The 25,686-nt window shown below is 37.6% G+C and overlaps 1 protein-coding gene across 1 annotated transcript in view; it reads right to left on the bottom strand.

Moving 5' to 3' along the window:
- Positions 1-2,801: 2,801 nt before the first annotated feature.
- The window catches only part of LOC133655772 (arf-GAP with dual PH domain-containing protein 1-like), a 35,983-nt gene continuing 13,098 nt past the window's right edge, over positions 2,802-25,686 (bottom strand). Inside the window, 10 exon segments of the mRNA XM_062056236.1 lie at positions 2,802-4,341; positions 5,492-5,652; positions 5,654-5,718; positions 5,797-5,868; positions 7,399-7,461; positions 7,946-8,029; positions 11,134-11,280; positions 11,374-11,486; positions 20,238-20,320; positions 22,316-22,407. Of these exon segments, the coding sequence (XP_061912220.1) occupies positions 4,313-4,341; positions 5,492-5,652; positions 5,654-5,718; positions 5,797-5,868; positions 7,399-7,461; positions 7,946-8,029; positions 11,134-11,280; positions 11,374-11,486; positions 20,238-20,320; positions 22,316-22,407 (909 nt within the window). The 3' untranslated portion in view covers positions 2,802-4,312.

Here is a 25,686-nt window from a genome sequence, read left to right as displayed (position 1 = left end):
CATCACTATACTCTTTGCCCTGACTGACATGATAAGTTAGCTGGCTAGATGTTCAAATGTTGTCACTGAGAGAAACACACACAGAGACAAGGTGAGTGAGTGAGGCTGTAGGCACATTTATTATTGAAGTATGACAGTTAAGAAACATTTATATTTAAAATTCCAGTCTAAAATTCTGGCTTGGAACTCTGAAATTCCGACTTCCCAGTGTAATGCAGTTTGGCCCCCACTTTTCACACTTTGATTTGTGTGCAACAATTTTATAGTATTTTACTCAAGATGCATGTTGTGGACTAAAACTAATAAGACTTAGACTTAGACAAACTTTATTGATCCACAAGGGAAATTGTTCCACACAGTAGCTCAGTTACAAAGGATTGAAAGTGTAAGGATGGAGACAGGGCCGGCCCGTGGCATAGGCCGTATAGGCAAATGCTAAGGGCGCCGTCCATCAGGGGGCGCCACGCCAGTGGCACAAATGTTGGAGGGAAAAAAAAAAAAGTTGGTACTATTATTTCTAAATACATAAAATAATCCCACGCTAATTAAAATGCAAAGTAACGCCTATTTAATAGAAATATTATTTGTTACAACATTACGCCCCCCCCCCCCCACCCCCCACCCGGCACGGTGCGCCCCCCTCCCTTCCCGTATCATGACTCTTTTTGGACGTCACCACATAAAAAAATCAACACAAGATGTCAAAACGGCCAAAACTGTCAGGTGCCCAGGGGAGAAAGAAGAGGAGAAAAGAGAAAAAGACAGAGGTAGCAGGTAGCAGGTAGTTAGCCTACATGAAATTATTTGTCTGTTACAGAATGTGATAGTAACCTGTCTTTTTAGCATTAAGCTATATTCGGAAATTGCTAATCAATAAATAGCTAATTCTGTTTTAACGTCGGGTTAATATTGTGGAGGGGGCTAAATTGTTATGGAAAATAATAATGTAACGTTAGGTAATTACAGTACTCCCTGGTGTACAGTAAATTGTAAGTCATTCTAGTTAATGCAATATTAAAAAACACAAATAGAGAACTCTGTAGATCCCCTTTTTTGTAATATAGTTGTTAAAGTCATACTGGTTTGATATATTGTTTTGTGCAGTGCCTTATTTATATTGTATTTTTTATTTATTTTATGCAACTTGTTGACACGTTTTATTTTGTGTTTATGTATGTAAAAAATATTGTATTTCATATATTCGTTTTTTTATTTTTTGTATTCATTTGTTTATCCATATTTTTTTTTATCTTGTTAACTATTCTGATTGTTAATTTGCTTTCTTTAAGTAAAAAAAAGGTCAAAGACAAAGCTATTCGGTTTCTTGTGAGTATATACACTTCACTGCCGATGTGGGGGGGGGGGGGGGGGGGGCGCCACCTAAAATCTTGCCTAGGGCGCCAGATTGGTTAGGGCCGGATGGAGAGGATAATGCAGGTATAAAGTAGACTAAACATGTACCGTAGTAGTAGCAATATAAAATATAACATATATGTAATATTTACATATTGTATATACAGTATATGATTTATACTGATATATTATATTTTTTGTATAATATGTACAATATATAACAATTACCATGTACAATACTACAGTATATGTAACAGCTGCAGCAAAAAAAGGCCAGCATAATTCATTGGAAATAAATTGTTCACTTTAATTTTTACTTGTGCAAAATAACAAATTAAACATTAAAACATAGCAAACTTTCCCGTCGATGTCTGCCTTGCAAGGGCAGTATCTAATGTGCACGCCATGGCAAAGAGTAACAATTTCAAGGGAAATGTGTTATTATAGTGGTACCTCAATTTAAGAGTGTTTTGATAGAAGAGCTGTCTCTCGGCTAATTGTTATACTTTAAGTTGCAAGCCAACAAATAGAGTTACAAGCATACCCGCAATTGGTTGGCGTAGCAAATGTCACAGTGAACCCTGTAAGATCCACACAAAACATCTGATCTTACTCGCTGGCATTAGCTCATAGCTAGAGATCGACATCATTTTGTTTTTCAAGTATAGGAAAAGAAGAAAAGGAGTGTGAAGGAAAGAAGAAGCGGATAATAATAATTGAATAAAAAAATAGAAAATCAAAACATGACAGAGCACATTTCAAACTCAAGGCCCTGAGGTCAGATCTGTGGCCTGCAAAATCCTTGAAATTATGTGCATTAATAAAGCACATCATCTTTCTTGCTAAACATATTTGTGCTTTCAATTTTGACAGAAAAATTACATGTATTGCATACATTTGAATGTATTTTAAACTTGAGAACAATCTGGCCATGCAAAAAAACATTATATTGTTGTACTGGCAGTAACATTAACACAGGGGTGTCCAAAGTGTGGGCCGCAGCTCCAGTTTCAGCATATAAAAACAGTGAAAATGTAAAAAAAGAGAGCAAAAATTGTGATGTAATGCAAAAAAAAAAAAAAAAAAGGCTAAAAATGTGATATCATGTCATACTGAAAAGTCAAAGTTGCGTTGGCCATTTAGATTTATATTTTCTTAAAGAAAAGATTAAAAAAAGGACTTTATATGTAAAGTATTTAAAGACAAATCTTTGGGTCAGCTTTGTGTTATAACTGACAGTGTATTATTATTATTAATTATTGTTATCAAAATGTGATGCTTTTTCTTATTACATTACATTTTATTTTGCTTTTCTCTCATTTTTACTGTTGTGGGGTTTTTTTTTACCTACTGTACATGTGTAAAGAATAATAATATAAAACACAAACCTGACACCAAGTTATATCTTTAAACATATCTAATATTTTTTTTTAGCATTTTTTTTTGACGTTGACAAAATAAATCACAGGGAAATCAGTCGAAAAATGAGCAAGTTGTAATTTATTTTCCATACACGTGCGATGCCCTCAAGGTGGTTGCGGAACAGGCATGTTGCTAGAATGGGTGCTACTGCACTAATGAACTAGTCTTATGATATTGTGATGTTTGTATCTTCTCATTCGTGTAGCTGTTTTAAGCAAAATCCATCAACTTGACAAAAGCACACTTCTCCTGAACATCATAGCCTCAGCAATTACTAAACTAAGATAATTCAAATATAGAGAGTGCACACAGAAGACACAACAAATAGAAATGAAACTGTATTGGCTTTTTATAGTCAAACAAACAATGATGAATGATCAACAACTTAAAAAAAAAATCTAAACAACTAACCCTCAGAAAATGACAGTCCGATTACATCACAGTTTTTTTGGAGCAGCGATGACCTTTTTTTTTAACAATGACAGCAACAGTTTAACAGAACAAATAAAGAAGGCAATAGCTGTCATATATACAGTATGCTTGAGGAACTGTCTGGATACAAATATCAATATCAACCACCTGAAGCTGGATTAAGAGCAAATGATCACTGAAAGTTGGTGTGCTCTTAATGCATAATTGTGGTTAACAGTACTATCAGTAATTCATACTGCACAGAGGGAGGCAAGGCTCTGTCAAATAATCGTAAACAACGACTAATGATAACATAAAACCAACATTTGTTCATTGAACTGTTATACATGTATTTTCTTTTTGGACATTACATTTGCACTTCCCCCTATCAAATACACACAGGGCAGGATGAGGCAGTGCATGCCAAGCCTACTCTCTGATTGCGCAATCTTTCATAAAGTGGGTTGTATGGCAGGTGTTCTGTCTGTCAGCATGTGGCCAACAATACAATGTTAGCTGACGTATTATACAGTACAGTACACCATGCCTTTCTATAGCCGTTAATGAAAGCGTTCCATCATTATGCTTGCTAATTGGACAACAAACTGCAGGGAAATGTCATACGTCGAGGCGCACGCCGTGACATGAGCGTTGGAAGGTGGCTCGTCGTTTCTTGTTATTAAAATTAATTAGAGCACAAAACTATTTAAATAAATTAATAAATAAAAACTTTAAAGGAGTCAGCGGCTCACCAGTCATGAACCTCACTGCACGTCACAGACGCACACATATAGAAACACACACACACACACACGCACACACACACACTGTACATTCAATAAATTAACATTGCATTGTGGTGAATCAACCAGTGTGATGATCGCTTTATAAAATAATGTGGCTGTCAACATTGGCCACAGAAGTGATGACATCATCCACACCTTAGAGCCTCCAGTCCCTCATTATGGATTCACTACTAACTCTTATTCTTCAGCGTCTATTTTCATTGTGGTCAAGAAAAAACACCTTCTCTCAACCCATCACACCAAACGAAGATCCGCGGTCACACTTGGGGGCTCCGAACGAGACCGAGCCACTCCAGCTGAGTCGTGCTTTCCCTAAGGCTTCAGGGTTTGTGTTTGAAATGAGCCTCCACTGCCACAAAAAGATAAGAAACCATGTTGTAGTCAGCACATGATATCTGTTGCACAAATCAACATGTTTAAAAAGAAATAGGATCATCTGATACGACTTCTTCATTATTACTGTTCATTCCCAGCAGACATGAAAACAACGTTGAGAACTTGTTGAATTAGGTCCTGACGTTGAGCAACTCAAACATAACGTTGAAACAACATGCTTTTTGGCGACGTTTAATCAACGTTGGGTTCTGATGTTGATTTGACCATTGAAATCTGGTCATTTCCCAACCAATATTCTAGAACACAAACACAATGTTGAAACAACATACTTTTTGACAACGTTTATTTAATGACGTTGAATTGACCATTGAAATTTGGTAATTTCCCAACCAACAACGTTGATCCAATGTTGAACACCAACGTCGTCTCAATTTACAAATACAACTATTTTGCAACGTTGTTTTAAAGTCAGTTTTAAAGGACCTGTATGTGTAATCAACGTTGTATCAATGTCTTGTGCCTGCTGGGTTTACACCATGTGTTAATATGTTGACACTTGCGATACATTTGTGTGTCTACATTTTGTCATTAAATGTTGCCACATACTAAAAAGGGGAGAAGAGACTAGAGGTTGTGTTGAAATAGCGATGATCAATAAGCAACAGCAAGCAACAGTTAAAAAATTGTCAGGATGTTCTAATCAGAGTGTTAAGCTATCAGTTCCGTGAGTAAGATTGGTCGATACCAGTATCGATACCGATTACATTTAACAACTGCACATTTTTCAATGCATTTATGTTAAATGTTATTGACAGTTAAACAATATCAACACAACATTTAAACTAGTTCTTTATTCTCTTCATCAAAACAAAGTCAATAGTACACAATAACTAAACAAAAATCTGCTACTTATTTAAAACATTTGGTTTTACCCTCAAACTCCTCTTGTGTCCAGGAAACAAATCCCTTAGTTTGTAGACATTAACAAAAGCAAAACAAAATGATTTTGAGAAAATAGAAATATTGTCCTAATCACTCCAGTATCGATCATAAACATATTACCGTTGGTATTGACACCATCGATTTATGCATCGATCCGCCTTCCTCTTACACAAACGTTTGTAGATGGACATGACTGATTGGGATGGTCTGACACTCTGTACCTGCGTATTCCTGCGGCCTCATCGGGCGATTGATGACCCTCTGAAAGGCTGCGATCCAGTCTCGTTGCTCAGCCTCAGTCTCGCAGGCAAACAGGAACTTCCTGTCAGGCGTGACGATGGTGATGCCATGGTTCCAGTGGTAACCTTGAATGGTCGGTGCAGCCAGGCAGGACGGTGTAACTGTTCTCCTTACTGCCGATGAATACTTCGCCGCGGGCGTAGGCGTCCTGGAAGACAGGAATGAGGAAAGGACACATTGAACAATAGGTAGTACAATAAGAATATGGGGAGAGGATCTTGTGTACCAGCGGGTCTTTGAAATACATCAGTCTTCTGTCGTCCATTGTGAACCACCTCTTCTTGAAACCCTCTGTGTGCTGCACCAGTATAAGAAAGAAATTCAACTTAAGAAGGTTAGTTTCTAATGAGACAGTATACATTATTTAAATGCCTCTGTTGCATGTAGGTAGGTCTTTGGGGAAATTATGTCTGAAATATGTTAATAACTTATAAGTGTAGAGGCAGCAACAGAGCAATCTGAGTACATTATCTTTATTATTATTATTAGCCTTTATTTAACCAGGTAAAATCCCATTGAGATCAAAGATCTCTTTTCCAAGGGAGACCTGGCCAAGAGGGCAGCAGCAAGGTTACATTAAAAACAGTCAACAAATACATAAAACATCACATTTACGACATTAAAAACTTGCTCACATAACACATGTGCATACAGACAAGGTAGACTGCAGTCCTTTCACAGAAGCTTTAAACTCATTCAACGTAACAAGGGTTTGAAGTTTAATATTTGATTGTAGGTTATTCCAAGCCTTCTTGAGTGCCAACAAGCGTTTATTTCAAATGCGAAACCCTTTACAGAAAGAAAATATGTGAGGAAATCCTGAGCTTAATAATAATAATAATAATGGATTCGATTTTATATCGCGCTTTTTCTATTATTATATACTCAAAGCGCTCACAGAGAAGTGGGAACCCATCATTCATTCACACCTGGTGGTGGTAAGCTACATTTGTAGCCACAGCTTCCTGGGGTAGACTGACGGTAGCGAGGCTGCCAGTTTGCGCCTACGGCCCCTCCGACCACCACCTATCATTCATTCATCATTCATTCACCGTGTGAGCGGCACCGGGGGCAAGGGTGAAGTGTCCTGCCCAAGGACACAACGGCAGCGATTTGGATGTCAGAGGCGGGGAGCAAACCTGCAACCCTCAGATTTCTGGCGCGGCCGCTCTATCCACTACGCCATTACCCCCCCCGCTTATACAGTATGTGATGATGATTGCCTAACCTCCCCAAGGTTTCTCATAGTCATTCACATCGACGTCCCTTGTGTGGGCTCTGTGCCGAGGATGTCGTTGTGGCTTGTGCAGCCCTTTGAGAATTTTGTGATTTTGTGAGGATGTCGTTGTGGCTTGTGCATTGATTGATTGATAATGAAATAGAGAAAAAATGGCTGACATACTGTACACATGTATCCAGTTATTGTCTTTTTTAAAAAGTAGACATTTAAACAGGTGGTTTTGTAACACTATATTTTAAAATACTGAACATACTGTAACATGTTTTCCAATGTCCTCTATGATAGACACAACTTCTACTTGCTACTGACACATTTTACATCGTTTGTATTGTCCAATGTTAAGATAACTGATAAAAGCTGCCTTGTTCCTCTAATCAAAACATTAGAAAAGATGACGAATGAAAGAATGTGTCAGTTGTAAGGTAATGTTCCTCAATGCAACTTCTTGTTGTAAACCTCTTATTGGAATTTAGGGCAATTTTGGGGTTTGGGAACCCTCATTCCGCTACAGCTTGATCAACTTAGAGTGAGTAGCTCACCAAGGTTATATAGTAAAAAACGACAATGGTAACTAAATACTATACACACCTTTGGACCTGTTTTCTCCATGAAACCTTCCCTCATGAAGTTTCGGGTCAATTTGGGCACCAGCTGAAAATAACAAAAAATAAAAGCATGAATTAAAAATCAAACATGTCATTCTGTTAAAACAAAGAGCAATTATATTAATAAATAGTTAAAAGGGCAGCTTTTAAAATATTTAAAATCTTGGAGGGTGAGTAAAAGGTAAATGTACACTCGAACATAAAAAGTAGAGCAGTGGTTCTCAAACTTTTATCACCAAGTACCACCTCAGAAAAAACTTGGCTCTCCATGTACCACTATAATGACCAACATTAAAATACAGTAGCGTAACATAAAAAACAAGGCAGAGGTTTTATTTAACCAGTATAGGTAATATTTTTGGCCACATTACACACAGCTTGAACAGTAACACTGTGTTTGAATATAGAAAAATAAAACACTGTAATTTAGTCAAGTGATTCTTTGGTGTACCGTTAGATGGAGCTTGCGTACCACAGTTTAAGAATGACTGAAGTAGAGCATTAAGGTTAATTTAGTCCTGCATCCTAACCTCTTCATCACTCGCTCCAGGGTAGGCCACTTGTAGATAGTGGAACCTGGCCGCTCGGATTGCATTGAACCAGTCTACCATTTCCTGTTAAAAAAAAAGAAAAAAAAGAGGCATATAAAGATAAACATATTTCATTTAATATGTTTAAGATTTGAAATATATTTTGCAAGATCTATGAGGATGCTGCAGCGAGGTCGATACCTCGAAAACAGGTTCAATGAAGTCAATGAACTGAATGTGTCACTACTTGGTTTTTATGGCCGCAATAGATGTCATGATGTCATGATTCTCACTAGCTCTATTGCTAGCTGACTTTCATTAATGTTTATTTAAGAGATAGAATGCATAACAAATAAATAAGTGTTCTTGTCTCTTATTAGTGTTGTGAATGATAGGCAAAATTCTAAAAAAAAGAGCAGTTTTACATTAATTGGGGATGTTGTACCGGGGCCCCAACAGTGGGGCATTTAAAGACCCTCAATTAAAGTTACAATTAGAGGTGTCACTATTTGTTAAAGACAGGGGAAGACTTAACCTCCAGGAGATTAACTAACAATAATATAAGCATAATTAATAAAGATTCATTATTATTATTTAAACATGTTCTAGATAGGTTAATCCCATCTTTAAAAGTCGAAAACATAATTAAGGTTTTTCACATGTGTTTAAAAAGCTGGTTTCAACCAAATCCATTTGTTTTCTAGTACATGTAAACATACCAAGTGTGCGTGTATAGCATTGACTATATCTGCCTCTCTCTTTGGTCTAATATTTTCATTGTGGATTAAACCTCTCTCTCCATTTGAGTTAAAAACCCCACAGATCAGGGCTGTCCAGACTTTCCCACCAAGGCCACGATTTGAGAAATTGTCACAGGGACGTTTGTGCAACCCTAGTACCCCAAAAGAGACATTACATGTGTTCCTTATGTGATATGATTGTTCAGTTTGAAAGTTAGCGGGGAAGGTTTTTAAAAATAAATAAATAAAACTGCAAACAAATACACACGTTTCAGCCCCAATAGGCTGTTTTCCACCGCAGGAACTTTTATAGGAACTTTCCCATTTCCCCCTGTCTTTCCACCATCAGAGTTCCTGCCAACTAGGTGGGACTTGTGGAATGTTCCTAAAACCTTACCGGGGGCGGGCTGTGCTGTCGAATGCTGATTGGTGAAACATAGTTCCTATAACTTATTTTTCGAACACAGGACTGTCATTTACAGAATGCTAGACAGCTTGTTTATTTCTTGGGTATTTCAATTACACACACACGCACACACACACACACACACACACACACACACACACACACACACACACACACACACACACACACACATACATACATACATACATACATACATACACACATATATATATATATATATATATATATATATATATATATATATATATATATATATATATATATATATATATATATATATATATATATATATTGTATTTCAACAAACTTGAAAGAGAAAGTAAACGTAAGGAATTTTCGACTTGCAGGAACTTGCTGATCAGTGGAACTATCTTGGAATGTATTTACTCAGCCGTACTCTTTAAACTATATGCAGTTTATTGTTGTTTAAAAAAAAAAAAAAAAAAAAAAACTTCATTTAGATAGGTGAAGCTCCAAGATGTGAACGGACTCTTTTAAACGTATTCATAGAGGAGTATGAAGCCGTACTCGAAGCGGCGACCTCAGCTGCTTACTACTCTGACTTCATTGGACAAATGTGGGGTAAAAGGAGGCAGCACACAAGTGGAACAAAGGTAAATAACATCAAATATTAACTATTTACTTTATAAAACGTTGTAAAAGTAGTCAGTCACACTCCATTTGTGTATTAGCTTCAACCCGAGTGCACAGAATGCTAATGCTAAAGCTGATGTGTTCATGTTGTCGGCGTGAGATAAACCCTGACATTTGTTATTTATATATTGTTATTTACAGCTGAAATGGACCAAAAGGAATCACCTGAACCTCAGGAATTGTATGCATCATATAGTTTTGTATATGATTGCTTTGTATTTCATTTACTTACTTGTTAGTAAAAGAACTGTGACCTAGTATCGTCTGTTTATTTACATGGTATCAGTGTAGAAATATACAAAACAACCCCTACATACATCATCAGCCTGATTTGTATAAACTACCCTGAACTGTGAAATGCGGTGGAAATACAAACCACACATTTCTAGAGGAACCTCTAGTTCAAAGAACAAGAGGTTCCAGGAACCTAAAGTTCCTTAACTTGTAGTGGAAAATTGCCTATTGACTTCCATTATAACAGGATGTAATCGTAGGATAATACTATGCTTTTCCATGAAAACCAAATGAATCAAATTTTTGCCGATTGAAAAACAAGCAAATATTGTTTTGGTGTAATTGCACCCCTTAACAACCAGATAGCGCCAAAAAAACATGAGCATAATTCTCAGAGGTTTGACTAGCATAAATGGGTTAAACTGCCATCAAACCGCTGAAATGCAATGAAAATATTGGGTAGTTATATATACCACAGCAGATGAAGTATATATAAACTCAATAAACTCATCAAAGTCCTGCCTGAATTCTCTCTCATTCCAGCTCAGGAGGCACTGTAAAGATAATGTTTTTGTTTAATGTCGTGAATAAACAAATGCTGTAATTATACAACCTCAAATGTTGCACCCTGCAGCTTTTTATTTATTTTTATTTTTTTTAGAAAATATTGCGTGTTTAGCATTTTCTCCATTATAAAAACAGTTATTTTTGACAAAAGGGCCATAAAGCATCAAGAAAACCATAACAAATAATAAACACCCTTATATCAATGGACAGGTCCTGAAGTTGTTCAAAAGTTTCAAGCATTTAATGTAAAAAAAAAAAGATTCATGAGACTTTTATGAGTGTGTCACTTTTGGATCCTAACAGTAAATGTGTAATGTCAATATTAAGCACAAGGGTTATAGATGCGAAACCCATTCTAGTGTGAAAGTCAATATATGCTTAACAAACCTTAAAAAACATGTGTCATAGGTGACGAAGCAAAGCAGTGCAATATCTTATGTATTTGTATAGTACCATACTTGTTTACAAGTTTTATCAGTTCCCTTTTCAGTCAAATGCCATTCAGGCCAAAACACACTCCTTCCACTGTGCTAAATTGAGCCATGTGTATGTTTGCTGCAGAACACCTTAGCATCACTGTGGTAGACAAAGATGTTCCTTGTGCTGTTGTCTTTCAGGTAGTTGATCTGCAGGCCGCACGGGTTGCCAATCTTGGCTGGTTGGAAGGTAGCGTTGAGGGTTTCAATTTTCATAACTGCCTTAGGATCCCTGGCCTTGAATGGGGGCAACATAGACAACACGACGCTGTAAAAAGTGTTACTACAAAACATGCATGTGTTTATCACTACTAGTCGAATAGTGCTCACATCATGCTTGTTGAAGTATTTGAGAGCCCCCTCCCTCTCGGACAGGATGAACTTTCGGCTGAAGAACTGACCGTTGTCCCTTCCTCGTTTCCATAGAAACCCTTCACGGTATCCTGAGTGGTAAAAAGAAATGTGTTTGAGCAAGAGAGACTGGGGGAACATTTTAACAGTGCCAGTGACATCTGGTGCCTGAAGAGAGAGAAAACAAAAGGGCAGAATGTGGAATGAAGAACAGTACACAGTCTCTGTGCTAGATCAATTTCTGTTAATAATATTCTCCTCTATTTTTAGCACGTAATCTTCCTGTTCACTCTATTTTGGCCAAAGGCTCAGACAACACTGTCGCCTTTTCTTGTTTTACTTCTATTTCTGCCGTGCAATGACGTCTTTGCTTTCTAATCTGTGTCTTAATATAGCCTGCTGGACTGTAGCTACATAATCAGGTGGTACAGTAAAATAATGAAAACAATGATTCCAGAGGCTAGGGTGATCATTAGTCCTATAAAACAGGTTTAATAGTGCACATATGTTGTAATACCACAACAAGTATGTGATATGAGGAATTTGTGAGCTCAACCAGTGCATAAAAAGAGCAGAGAAATGTGGTTATAATGCATCTCCTCTATAATTTTGGATAGTTTTGGGAACAAAAACATTGATTGGCTTGGATAAAACGGGTCGAACACATTGTTAAAATAATGTTACAGTAATAATCTGGGTGCCTTTGCATACAATAAAGCTATAATAAATATGAGAGCCGCTCTATTCTGCATACAAATCCCTTAAAAATACACCCAAACACCTCCATTAAGGTTTTATAAATAATGATAAATGATAAATGGGTTATACTTGTATAGCGCTTTTCTACCTTCAAGGTACTCAAAGCGCTTTGACAGTATTTCCACATTTACCCATTCACACAGACATTCACACACTGATGGCGGGAGCTGCCATGCAAGGCGTTAACCAGCAGCCATCAGAGGCAAAGGGTGAAGTGTCTTGCCCAAGGACACAACGGACATGACTAGGAAGGTAGAAGGTGGGGATTGAACCCCAGTAACCAGCAACACTCCGATTGCTGGCACAGCCACTCTAACAACTTCGCCACGCCGTCCGTTATATACATGATGTAAGTATATATGTAATGTAGTAACGGGCACATTGATAGTAACATTTAATATTCACATATTTATTTTTCCTTCGACATCACATATTATTACTCACTGCAGACTTCATGAGAGCCAACAAACATAATAAATCATCACTTACTGTACAATGTCTGCGGTCATTAGGATGCCAACCGCTCGAATCTTGTTATATTTTCATTTAAATGAAGAATGACTCATAATCCTCGCAAAGAAAAGGAAGTGGAACCAAGTGTCTTTTTGTGTCGTTGTCACCATTACCGAGTCTAAATTGGCTGTCAAAGTGTACCAACTTGTTGGAGTATCAGAATCAGCTTTATTGTCATTACGCAGGGTAACGAGATTGAGTATGTACCCATCCTTCAATTATCTAGGTGAGAGGCATGATTTATAATGTAGAATAAACTTCCACAAGCTCCGAAGCGAGAAAGCAGATCACCAGCTGGTGATGTAAACATTGCACAGAAGCTAGTGATCACTGCTATAAATAGTTTGTCTGTGTTAGCACTTTTAATAACAATATCACTAATACTTGCTTAATATTCAAGTCATGAAATGTAAATGGAGTATTGTTGGCAGTTTTTGGATGGTTATGTATTGGGTTTTATGGGCGGAATAGAGGACCGCCCATTGGCTCCATTGTAAGCGTACTTTTATTTATGTTAGTTTGCGAGTTAGAATGCATTAAAAAAATGACATCCGTCGTCTTGTCTATATAATGATTGTGAACGATAGGTAAAATTCCCCCCAAAAATTGCAGTTCCCCTTTAATCATAGGGCCGGGGCCCATTGTTGGGCCGGGAAAATGTCTGTTCCTCAGCTGAGGTCGTATGGGTTGCAGAGGTACTCAGTTGTATTACACTTTCCCACCACTTGTGGCAGTAATGACAATATCAAACAAACAGAAGAAGTTTGGAGCTTAAGTCATAGCGAAGTTTCTTAAGTGCAAAAAATATGACTAAAGTGCTAAAGCTGTATTTGCATTTTAATTTTATTGACAGTTTTGTGTTGCGTTTATGCCTGGTGTGGTGTTCCCTTTTTCTTTTCTTGTTTTTTATTTTTATACATGTCCTGTCCAGCCACTCAGGCAAATTATATTGTAGATACCCATATCTGCTGTTCAGATTTACTTTACAAAAGAGTAGTGTGGGATACTTCTCTTGTTGTCTTATTTGTATCTGACTGTATTAAATGTATTGTTATTGTTTGGCACAGCCGGACCAGAGCAGGATGGGATAGAAAGAAGAAGAAAAAAGAAGACAGAGTAGGGATAAGACAGAGAGACAAAAACAACAACAAAACAACATCAGCAAATACATGTACAAATATGATAGGAACAATGATAGCAAAGAACCAGTTAGTGAAGTAGATAGTTATAACACAAAAATGGCAATGAACGTTATTGCCCTACAAATGAAACTAGGGTTGTCCCTATACCAATATGTTGGTACCGGTACCAAAATGTATTTCGATAGTTTTCAATCTAAAGGGGATTATGAAAAAATTATATTATTGGCTTCATTTTGTTTTTTGGCCTAGTGGTTAGAGTGTCCGCCCTGTCATACCAAAGACTATAAAAATGGGACCCGTTACCTCCCTGTTTGGCACCCAGCATCAACGGTTGGAATTGGGGGTTAAATCACCAAAAATTATTCCTAGGCGCGGCCACCACTGCTGCTCACTGCTCCCCTCCCTCCCAGGGGGTGGAACAAGGGAATGGGTCAAATGCAGAGGTTAATTTCACCACACCTAGTGTGTGTGTGACTATCATTGGTACTTTAACTTTAACATGTGGTTCTTATTGCACTCAAAGAACAATTTTACAACCGGGCCCTGTGGGTCCTGTCACTGGCCGACCTGCCTGCATAGGGCCGGTGGTCCCTTGTTCCCTAGGCACCGCATCCGCTGTTTTGGGTTGAGCATTCTGGGTGCCTGGGGCCGTAAAAAACATGCATCACCAATGTTATATTGTAATGTTAATTGCATGTCTGTCCTTACTGTTTTCCATTGTCCTTATCTTTAGTGTGTTTGTGAAACATTTTTTTTCAGTTTGTGAAACATTTATTTCAGTTTGTGAAACAATTGTTTGAGTTTGGGAAACATTTTTTAGTTTGGGAAACATTTTTTAGTTTGTAAAACATATTTTTGAGTTTGTGGAGTTTTGGCAGTAATTTCACTCCATAGTTTTTTGTCCAATTGTCCTCAGCGCTTATTTTACTGTATTTGTGTGTCTGTCAATGGGTGCGCTCCGTATTTGGCATTGCCTCACTAATCAATAGACCCCATTGTCCCCACCCATGACTCCTTCCCGTTACACTGTTCCCTTCTTCCTTTCTCTGCATTCCCAATCAATGCTGACATGGCCAACCACTGCGGCCAAGTTACTGCCAATAATACATCTCAATCAATCTTGAAACACACGCGCAGACGGTGTGTTTCTTATGAGTCATTCTTTCAAGCTTTCTTCATCGCAGCCAAAGTGCATCTGTGTATGTGTGTGTGTGTGTGTGTGTGTTTGTGTGTGGGTGTGTGTGCAGATAGGTTTCGACTGTAATAAAAAATGGGTGAGGTCACTGCAAATCCAATGAGAAAATGGATGCTACCACGCATGCTCCTTTCAGACACTCTTGGTTGTGAGAGAGGCAAAACATTAGAAACACCTCCCAGTATGATGCTGTGCAGTTGTATATCACTTTAAACACAACACTGTAATCGTAAAAGTGATAGCCTTCTGACAATGTCATTCTAAGTGGGGAATTTTTATCTTTATAAAAGGTATGCTTTTGGATTGAATATCACCTGGCAGTGCAGCAGGATTTATCACATTTCCTCAAGTAATGGCCTACACTCTAATGTACTGTATCCCATGCACAATCAATGGCAGTTTGCATCGTTCACTTGAATTATTAGATGCCCCACCTCAAAGAGATACCTCCGTTTTCCTCTCAAAATAATATAACTTTTATGCTGCGTTCCATTTACCTTGGAAGTTGGAAGTCGGAGCTGGGAATTGCATCGCAGCCGGTTTGTGAGCGTTCCAGTTTTGAGATGGCCATATCCACAAAAGTTATGTTTGCACTTGCCTTGTCTGAATATAGACAAGTTATGGGACAATATGCACTCTTTCTGCAACATTCAAACACTGTGGATGAAGAGGAAACACGGACGCTATTGCTAGCGATGTAGAACATACATATCACATTAAGTAAATGTAGTTTACACTCCAGTGACGTTACCATATATAAATGTACAACAATGGATTGTATGTGGCTGATTCACTGCGACAAAAACAAAACAAATGCTAATAACGGACATACAGTATAGAAGCGGATATCATCAGCGATCTTTGAAACCAACTCGGGGGTGGTGAGAAGTCGGAAATCTGACCTCAAGGGGCGTTCTGGTTGAAATTTTGGCTAGAAACTGAAATTTTGACCTCTCAGTACAAATGGAACGCACCATAAGTGCTAGATATGTGCTAGATATTTTTATCGCAACACACATTGCTTGCAGAGCAGAAGTGGTATCTGTAAATCTTAAGTATGATGAAGTATCCATCTAAATGCTGCCTTGATGAGTGACCCACTAGATTTCTAAAGTCTGTGCTGAGCAGTTTGCTACCACAATTGGCTCATCTAGTTTACATCTCACTTCAGACTGGAACATTTCCAAAGGCCTTAAAAACAGCTGTCATAAGCAAAAGAAGAGTTGTCTTGATGCCACATTACTGAACAACTGTCGATCCATATCAAAGCTGCCATTTTGGGAAACAATCTTGGAAAATGTTGTATACCAACATCTTAGTGACTTTCTACTGTCTAACAATGTGTTTGATAGTTTCAAATTAGACTTGGGGCCCTACCATAACACTGAAACAACTGATCAAATTGACAAACAACATCCGGATAAACACACGCAAGCAAAGTCTCAGTGTTAGTTCTGCTGGACGTGAACGCAGCCTTTGACATGGTTGACCATACTATCTTAATACACAGGTTAGAAAACTGGGTGGGAATATCCAGTTTTGCTCTTAACTGGTTCAACTCTTATCTTGAGTACAGGATGTGCTTTGTTGGAACTAGGAACTGTTTCTGACCAAATAGCCTATGACATGTGGGATTCCTCAGGGGTCAATTTGTACATGCTGCCTTTAGGTCAGCTAATACACAGCTACAATGTGTTTTACCAGATGACACTTAGATCTACGTGTCACTGACGGCAGGTGAACGTCGGCATGTTGATTTACTCTGTCACTGCATGGAACAGATCAGTGTGTGGATGCAAAACAATTTTCTTCAGCTAAACTCGGACCATACTGAAATAATTATCTGTGACCCACAAAAGCAAGGATCATTTGTTTTCAGTCACTTTGAAACCCTCTCTCTGAAAATGAATAATCAGGTTAGAAATCTAGGGGTAATAATTAATGGACTCAGACTTGAACATTAACAGCCACAATAAATCAATAACATCAGCCGCTTTTTGCACCTAAAACATAGCCAAAATCAAAGGAATAATGTCTAAAGCAGATTCACAGAGACTAATCAATGCCTTAGTCTGCAGCAGACTAAACTGTTGTAATGGCCTTCCCACTGGGCCATTGAAACAAGCTGTAAAGCAGCTCCAGTATATCCAGAATGCTGCTCCTCGAGTCCTGACTAAAACCAGGAACTATGACCATATTGGAAGCCACTGCACTGGCTTTCTGTTGCTCAGAGAATAGACTTTCAAACAGATCTGCTTGTGTTCAAGTCTTTTCATGATCTTGCACCAAAGTACATCTCTGACAAGTTGGAGTCATATGAACCATATCAGGAAGTGGTCTCTTGCTGGTGCCCCAGAATCAAGACACAACATAGTGGGGCTGTGTTTCAGTTTTATGCTACTAACATCAAGAACAGTCTTCCAGGAAGTGTGAATGAGGCATCAACTTTGGCAATGTTCAAATCCAGGTTGAAACACTTCTATTTATGAATATGATAACTATTAAAGCATATGACTACGACAAGTATTTCATCTACACTATTTGCCTTTAATTAATTCATGATTATTTTTATGGTGGTTTGAGGAGTGACACAAAATAAGAAAAGAAAAACAAAACAGGAAAAAACAAACAAATATTGAGGAGTTTGCCAGTACATTTATTTCATACAAACACAAACAGGTAGTGTCCAGAAAATTTCTGACAGAAAACAACGACAAATACACAGGCTATAATATAATAATTAACAGCAGTGGTCCCCAACCACCAGTTTGGGGACCAGTACCGGTCCATGACGCATTTGCTACAATAATTAATTTATAAACTACCGCATTTTCTCCGACTTAATTTTTGCCTGTCCCACTAAACACACCAATAAGCTTGTTAATAGATGTATATTACAATTCATTTGTTATAGTACATGGGACAATGCACATTAATGGACATGTTAATGTTAATCTTAAATGTTAATGTGCCAGATTGTAGCCAAAGGCTAATTTTAGATTTGTTTTGCTGTTTTTATCTGCTACACGCAGAAAGCCGTCAAAATATTGCATACATTAAACCGGTCCCTGGTGGAAAAAAGGTTGCGGAATCCTCATATACAGTATACTACAGTAGATCCATGCATTTTGTGGGGTTACTTTTAAAAAACCCTAGCAAATGCCAAACTGCACCCATTAAAAGACCCCAAAATTCCTATGTTTGATACTCTGGAATCTGGATGGATGGATGTATTTAGTTTTTATACACATGAAGAAACAATTACAGGCATACACTATACACAATGGAGTATTATACTTACAAAATCAGCAGTTACACAACATCAAATCTTGTCAAAGCATCTTCAAGGTTTCAAGGTTTGTTATTGTTGTCAATCTTCGTATGTTACATACAGTGAAGGACATTACGTTTCTGATACTCAGCACATTTATTGCAACTACAGTGCGAGTGACAAGGACAGTTTCAAACTTAATAGCCGGCAACCTTCACCGCCGTGAGCAAGTAGAAGCTCTATATGCCTGCGCACAAGTGTAAGGCTATAAACCTAATGTTAATGAACACAAATAACGAAAACTGCTTTGACATAGTAACAGCTAACTAATTACTTTATAAGAATAAGTAACACGTTACGTTACTACTGACAACAAAAATAATCTGAGTACTCTCAACACTGGTTATATAGCCATAAAACACTGAGGCAACCTTAAGCACTTCGCTCATTTTTGAAAATACCGGTATATACCGTATATCGCCATTTGGGCTGAAAAAACTGGGGTATCAGTTTTGGTCCATATTGCCCAGCCCTACTACTGTATGCAATATGAAATGGCTTCTCGCCTTCTGTAGGTGATGTCAGCAAACTGGTGCAGGCTGATGCAGACCTGCCCAAATTTTGGAGCTAAAAGTGGACGTTCCAAAATGTGCTGAAACATGCCTAAAATCACTACTCTGTCAGTTTTGGAGGGAATTATACATTTACTGGGCCCCATTCAGCAACCGTTCTTAAGAACAAATTTTGTTCTTAGGCCCACTTACAATGTTTTTAAGGAGATTTTTGTATTCACCAATGTTTTCTTAGCTGGGATTTGTTCGTAGGTAAGAACAAAATCTACGAGTGCTCCAGAGCAATCTTAGGGTAGCCTAATTGTTCTTAAGTGTGACAAGTTCCCTTACTTTTTTCCTGAGGGAACTCTCCTGAAGGAATCAATAAAGTACTATCTATAAGGGATCAATAAAGTACTATCTATCTACTTCTATTGTCTAATGTTAAATTAATATAGATAGATAGATAGATAGATAGATAGATAGATAGATAGATAGATAGATAGATAGATAGATAGATAGATAGATAGATAGATAGATAGATAGATAGATAGATAGATAGATAGATAGATAGATAGATAGATAGATAGATAGATAAGACGGACAGACAGACTTATAGCAAAATGAGCAACACACACACACACACACACACACACACACACACACACACACACACACACACACACACACACACACACAATGGCAATGCTTTTGCTGCTACTGCAAGATGCCGCAGATCGTGCACTGGGGAGGGAGCGCATATTTCATGACCATGTAGACCTATTTGCCCGAAGTGACACATTTTTATTTGAACACTTTAGGGTACCTCAGCAGTCCCCCTTTCTTAAACTTACGTTTTTACATTATGTATTTCCCCCGCGGGATATTACGAATTTCTCTTCTGTAATCTGTTTGTGTTTTCTCCGGGGTTTGATGTTCGGCTTTTATGCCGGAATTGTGCCCTTATATGGGGAATTAAGGGCTTTTACCTATTCAAATTAGGGAATTAAGGGTGTTTACATATGCATATTGGGGAAATAAGGGCGTGTTTATATGCAAATTATGATAGACACGCACGCGCTAACCATTTGGCATTCAGCAACTTAAGAACAGCAGGTGGGAACAATTTGGCCGTTTAAGAACCCGTCATGAATTTGAATGGACTCCTCTTAAGAAATCACAAAGGAATAAAGATAAGAGGAAAAGTTAGGAACTTATCGGTGAATGGGGCCCACTGTCGGCATCATTTTTAAGTCTACAACAATAAAATAAGTGCCAATGTTCTCAGCATTAGAGGATCATTTTAACTAAATGTATACTAGCCTCGATGTAAGGACATTGTGTGTTTTAACTAAATGCTCCATTGTACAGATGTGTGTCATGCGTCTGCTCAAAGCGGTAATTTCCCATACCTGCGGAGTAAGGTTCCTGCTTCTCAATGAACTCAAATTCATTCCTCTCGTACTTGGCTCTGATCCACTGCTCTCTAAGAAGCCTGTGAACACAATGAAAACACTCACAGTGAGCACATTGCACTAAACCTTCAGCGCAGTGAACAAAGAGGTACAGCTTGCCTGCGCATAAAGCGGAGAGTAAAGAGCCTCATCTCAGAGTTCTCAACTGTATAAACATGTATGTGCAAATTAAAATTTGGTTGGAATCATACGCAAAATACATTTATAAGACAATTACATGAATAAATACTGGCAGACCGCACATCCATTAAGATGTTAATTAAAGAATTGTAACAAGGAATTTTTATGTTTATGTCCCTCTAATTCGCAATGTTTTTCTTGAACAACCATGACAAACAAAGGACATTTCTGTGAGTTGGTGCTGCTATTATTGTTGACCTTTAAATAACATGTGGTAATATTGATTTGACCTATGATGTCACCAATAATGGAAAGTTCCACATTTTAAACAGAGTAAGTACTGATGTCAGAATCCGGAGTACCCGGAGGGAACCCACGCAGTCACGGGGAGAACATGCAAACTCCACACAGAAAGATCCCAAGCCCAGGTTCGAACCCAGGACCTTCGTATTGTGAGGCACACGCACTAACCCCTTGTTACACCGTGCTGCCCTCATCCATTAACTTGAATCATAAAATAGCCTCAAGACCAGTTCTCACTCATCAGTGGCATTCAAAAAAACAATGCTCAGCAATTCAGTGAAATTTCAGACTGTATTGCAACTGATAAAATTAATTATAATCTCGTCACCATGCAGATGATCTGCCTCCTTATACGACCTCATCTCTCCTTCATTTGTTCAACCTCCCTTCAATAAAGGAGCCCTATCTAGCTCATATTAGGGGCTTTTAAAATAATACTGGATTCCCTTTGAGCACAAAGGTAAGATTATTTTTTATAAAATACTGCATATATCTCAAGTTGTGTACAGGCTAAATCTGCATTCTTCTCCTCTTGGCCTAAATGCTGCTTTACCGACTCTGTTACAATTGGTCAGGGGGTGGCGTTTCGGCTCCAACGCAACACAGACGGACCACCAATGCCATCAGCATCACTATTTTACTCAAAAAGACCAATATTTGGGGAATATTAATGAACAGAACATAGTAATTCAGAAGTTTGGCATCCAACAGCAGGGGTGTCCAAACTTTTTTCCACCGAGGGCCACATACTGGGAAATAAAATGTTGAGGGTAGGTATACGATTATGATCTAAAAAGACTAAAACCAATCAAATGTATATATGCTAACAAGTCATAATGTACATAAACCAGGCTGTATCCTGTTGTGGGTGACAAAGAATATTATTTTTAGTTTTACCTCTTCCAGTATGTTATGTAATTGCCAAGGTTTGTCTGTCATTTAGTTAGTTAGTTATTTAGTTAACAAAACTTTCAGGAAATGTCTGAAGTGGGATAAGGAACAGATCATAGGCCTGAGCCAGATAATTTCTACTAGGATACCTTACATTTACATTACAAGGCTTAATGACCCTGTGGGTGGAGGCGATACACTCCGATACAAAGAATGAACCCTCTTTCTGCCTGTTTGGAAGCAACAGACGAACTAAACAAATTCACACGGACATGACAATTTCATTTGTGCTTGGATAATTACCTCTGCCAGAAGGTTATGTATTAGTCGCTGGGTCCGTTGGGGTCTGTTAGTTAATTAGCAACATAGCTAAAAAAGTTATGGGTATATTTCGATTAAGTTTTCAGGAAAGAACAGGTGATTAGATTTTGGGGGTGATCCGGAATACCGTTTGGATTAAGGATTGTTTTAAAGTTTTTTTTTTACGATTCAAGATATAAGCAAATGTCTGCCTTCTGTGAGTGATTTTCTAGTATGTTAGTATCAACATTTTAACTTTTTTCTCACATTTTGTTGTTGTAGTTTTATCGCTTAAGTATTCTTATGAACTTGCCCAGGCTGCACTTTCGACACCCCTGCCCTACAATCAACACACATGGTTTATTTTGAAGTTGTACAAGTTTGACTCTGAGTATACTTACTTGCAGTCAGTGTGTTTTGGTCTGTAGTAGAAAGCGGGAACCTTTTGCTCATATTTGGCCTTAGCTACATTGTTTCCCATTGCAGCCATTAACTGAAAGGCAGAAATAAAATACTTAACTTAGACGTGGGTTAACATCAACATTTACTGTACCTATATAATGAAATAAACACATTAATTTATTATAGCACACATTAATGAAAAAGCTTAATTTAATACAAGTTAGATAGTTGTGTAGGTTGTTCTGATGTTCCGTGTGTCTTGTGTATTACAGAAGGGTCAGCAACATGTTCTAATCAGCTATCAGTAGGATACTAAACATTGCAAGCACAATAATAAACATATTGCTACGTAAATGGTGTAAGCAAAGTTCTCTGGCCTTTAGCTCTGCTTTTACCATCATTTACCATTTTTCCACATGACTCACATTAGTGTCACTTCCCCCCCATAAAATGTCATGAATGACAATTTGGGGGGGAAGTGAGACTACTTCTACTAGAGTGGATGGCCTAACTTAAGTTTAAACAAAACCTTTAAGCAACACTGTCTTTCATCACAATACAGTTGGCTTAAGGGTACAATTAAATATACATGTTAATGAATAAAAATGATTCATCCAATAATGAAAGTGTAACTGTTCCATTAACCCCCATCTTGATAGAGCACATGTGTCAAACTCAAGGCCCACATTATTTTATATGTTTCGCAAAAGCCTGGAAAAATATGCGTCATTAAAGCACTTCTTCTTTTCAACTGAATGTTTTAGTTCTTTCTAGGGCTGCAACTAACGATTAATTTGATAATCGATTAATCTGTCGATTATTACTTCGATTAATCTATTAATAATCGGATAAAAGAGACAAACTACATTTCTATCCTTTCCAGTATTTTATTGAAAAAAAACAGCATACTGGCGCCATGTGCTTTCAACTTGCCAAATAAAACAAGGAAAATGTTACAAAAATGCACACTTTTGACACCCCTGCTATAGATAATAAAAAATTAAATCTGATAAATCTATCGATAAAAAGCAGAGCCTGACGACGCATGTGCGTTTATCACAACTCTCTCGCTCTCTCTGTCTCTCCCCCTCCCTCACAAATGCTGCTGCGTGCACAATTTGTTTTGTTTTCAACCCCTTCTTAACTCTGAACATACATTGAAAATACACGCAACCCTAACTCAAAATGCCGGACATTTGAGGCATTTAAGAAACACCGCCCGGACAGCCCCGCAAAAGAGGACATGTCCGGTGAAAAGAGGACGTATGGTCAGGACCTAGCCCGGTCACTGCTAGGATGCTAGCAGCGATCGGTTTCACCGGACATGTCCTCTTTTGCTAGCATGCTAGCAGCTAACGGGCTACGATAGACTGACCATACGTCCTCTTTTCACCGGACATGTCCTCTTTTGCGGAGCTGTCAGGGCGGAGTTTCTTAAATGCCTCAAATGTCCGGCATTTTGAGTATTGTTTACACAACGTGCAGTACGCTACTTAATATGTCCGTGTGGAAACTCGTTCGGTACACCTCCGCGCCGAACCGAAACCCCTTCGATACAAATACACGTACCGTTACACCCCTATTATTTTGATTATTGTTTCTCAGCTGTTTGTAAATGTTGCCGTTTATAAATAAAGGTTAAAAAAATAAATACAAATAAAATAAAATAAAAAACTTAGCCTCAGCGCATACGCATAGCATAGATCCAACGAATCGATGACTAAATTAATCGGCAACTATTTTTATAATCGATTTTAATCGATTAATTGTTGCAGCCCTAGTTCTTTAGATTTTGACAGAAAAAAAATGCATGTAGTGTACTGCATATGATTTTTAGACTTTAATATCATCTAATAATACAACAAATATTATATTAACATACCGTATTTTTCGGAGTATAAGTCGCACCGGCCGAAAATGCATAATAAAGAAGGAAAAAAACATATATAAGTCGCATTTTTGAACAACAGGCTGAATAAGTGTACGTTATATGACGCATAAATAACCAACTGAGAATGTGCCTGGTATGTTAACATAACATATTACGGTAAGAGTCATTCAAATAACTATAACATATAGAACATGCTATACGTTTACCAAACAATCTGTCACTCCTAATCGCTAAATCCGATGAAATATTATACGTCTAGTCTCTTACGTGAATGAGCTAAATAATATTATTTGATATTTTACGGTAATGTGTTAATAATTTCACACATAAGTCGCTCCTGAGTATAAGTCGCACCCCCGGCCAAACTATGAAAAAAACTGCGACTTATAGTCCGAAAAATACGGTACATCACAAATATTTTTTTGTTAAAGTAAAGATAAATACTTATATATCTGCTTGACAAGGAATTTCAAAGCAAATTATCCATCAACTTGTACAGAAAGAATATAATAATCAAATTCAAAGGCAATTGTGTAATATTATCATAAGGTGATTATACATTTATATTTGGGATGTTCCGATTAGGGTTTTATGCTGCCAATTTAGATATCCTTCATGCATTAGTTAGATCGGCCGTGACTGTACCAATATCAATACCGATCACAAGCATTAACAGTAATTGTTTTCTATTTACTATGATGAGTGCTTTTGACAGTTGAAAAATATCAACACCATAACCAACCAGGCATATTCAAACAAGTTCTTTATTCTATTTTATTGCATACATGTTATAATTGTTTGAGCAAAACAATGCCTATAGAACGCAATATCTAAACACAATCAAAAACTACTATCTACTACTCATTTAAATAATTGTCTTTTTTTCCCTCAAAGTCCTCTTGTGTCCAGAGAATAATTCCCTGAATTTGTAACACTTTTTTTTTAATACATTCTAACTCTTAAATAAACGAAAATAAAAGTATGCTTAAAATGGAGCCAATGAGATGTACTCTATTCTGTCCATAAAACCAAATAAATAACCATCCAAAAACCACCAACTATTTATGATCGGCATTTATGATCGGCGTTAATCGGCCATAGCGATCACATACTTTTTCAAGAAAAATCGGACGCACTGATCAAGCAACTCATCCCTAATTTATTCATTCTTATATAATGTTACAAGTGGTCCTCTGATGGCAGCCATAACTGTGATGTGGCCCTCAATGATAACGAATAACGACTCCATGCCAGACGGAGGACAGAGGTCAAGGTCATGTAAAAAACAATACTATTTTATCTGTGCAAGTATATTCATTTTAAATAATGAATGCATTTGTAGACCCCTTGTTCTGGTAAGGATCATTACAGTGATGAAACATACCCTCCTGACAAACCAGCGTCCTTTGCAGTGGAAATTAGTTTTTGGTCATTTTCTTTTGTCAAAATTAGACATTTCTGGAAAAAAGAGCCCTGTAG

This window comes from Entelurus aequoreus, linkage group LG08 (genome assembly GCF_033978785.1).
Source record: "Entelurus aequoreus isolate RoL-2023_Sb linkage group LG08, RoL_Eaeq_v1.1, whole genome shotgun sequence".
NCBI classification, from domain to species: Eukaryota; Metazoa; Chordata; class Actinopteri; order Syngnathiformes; family Syngnathidae; genus Entelurus; species Entelurus aequoreus.
This window is presented reverse-complemented; position numbering and strand designations above follow the sequence as displayed.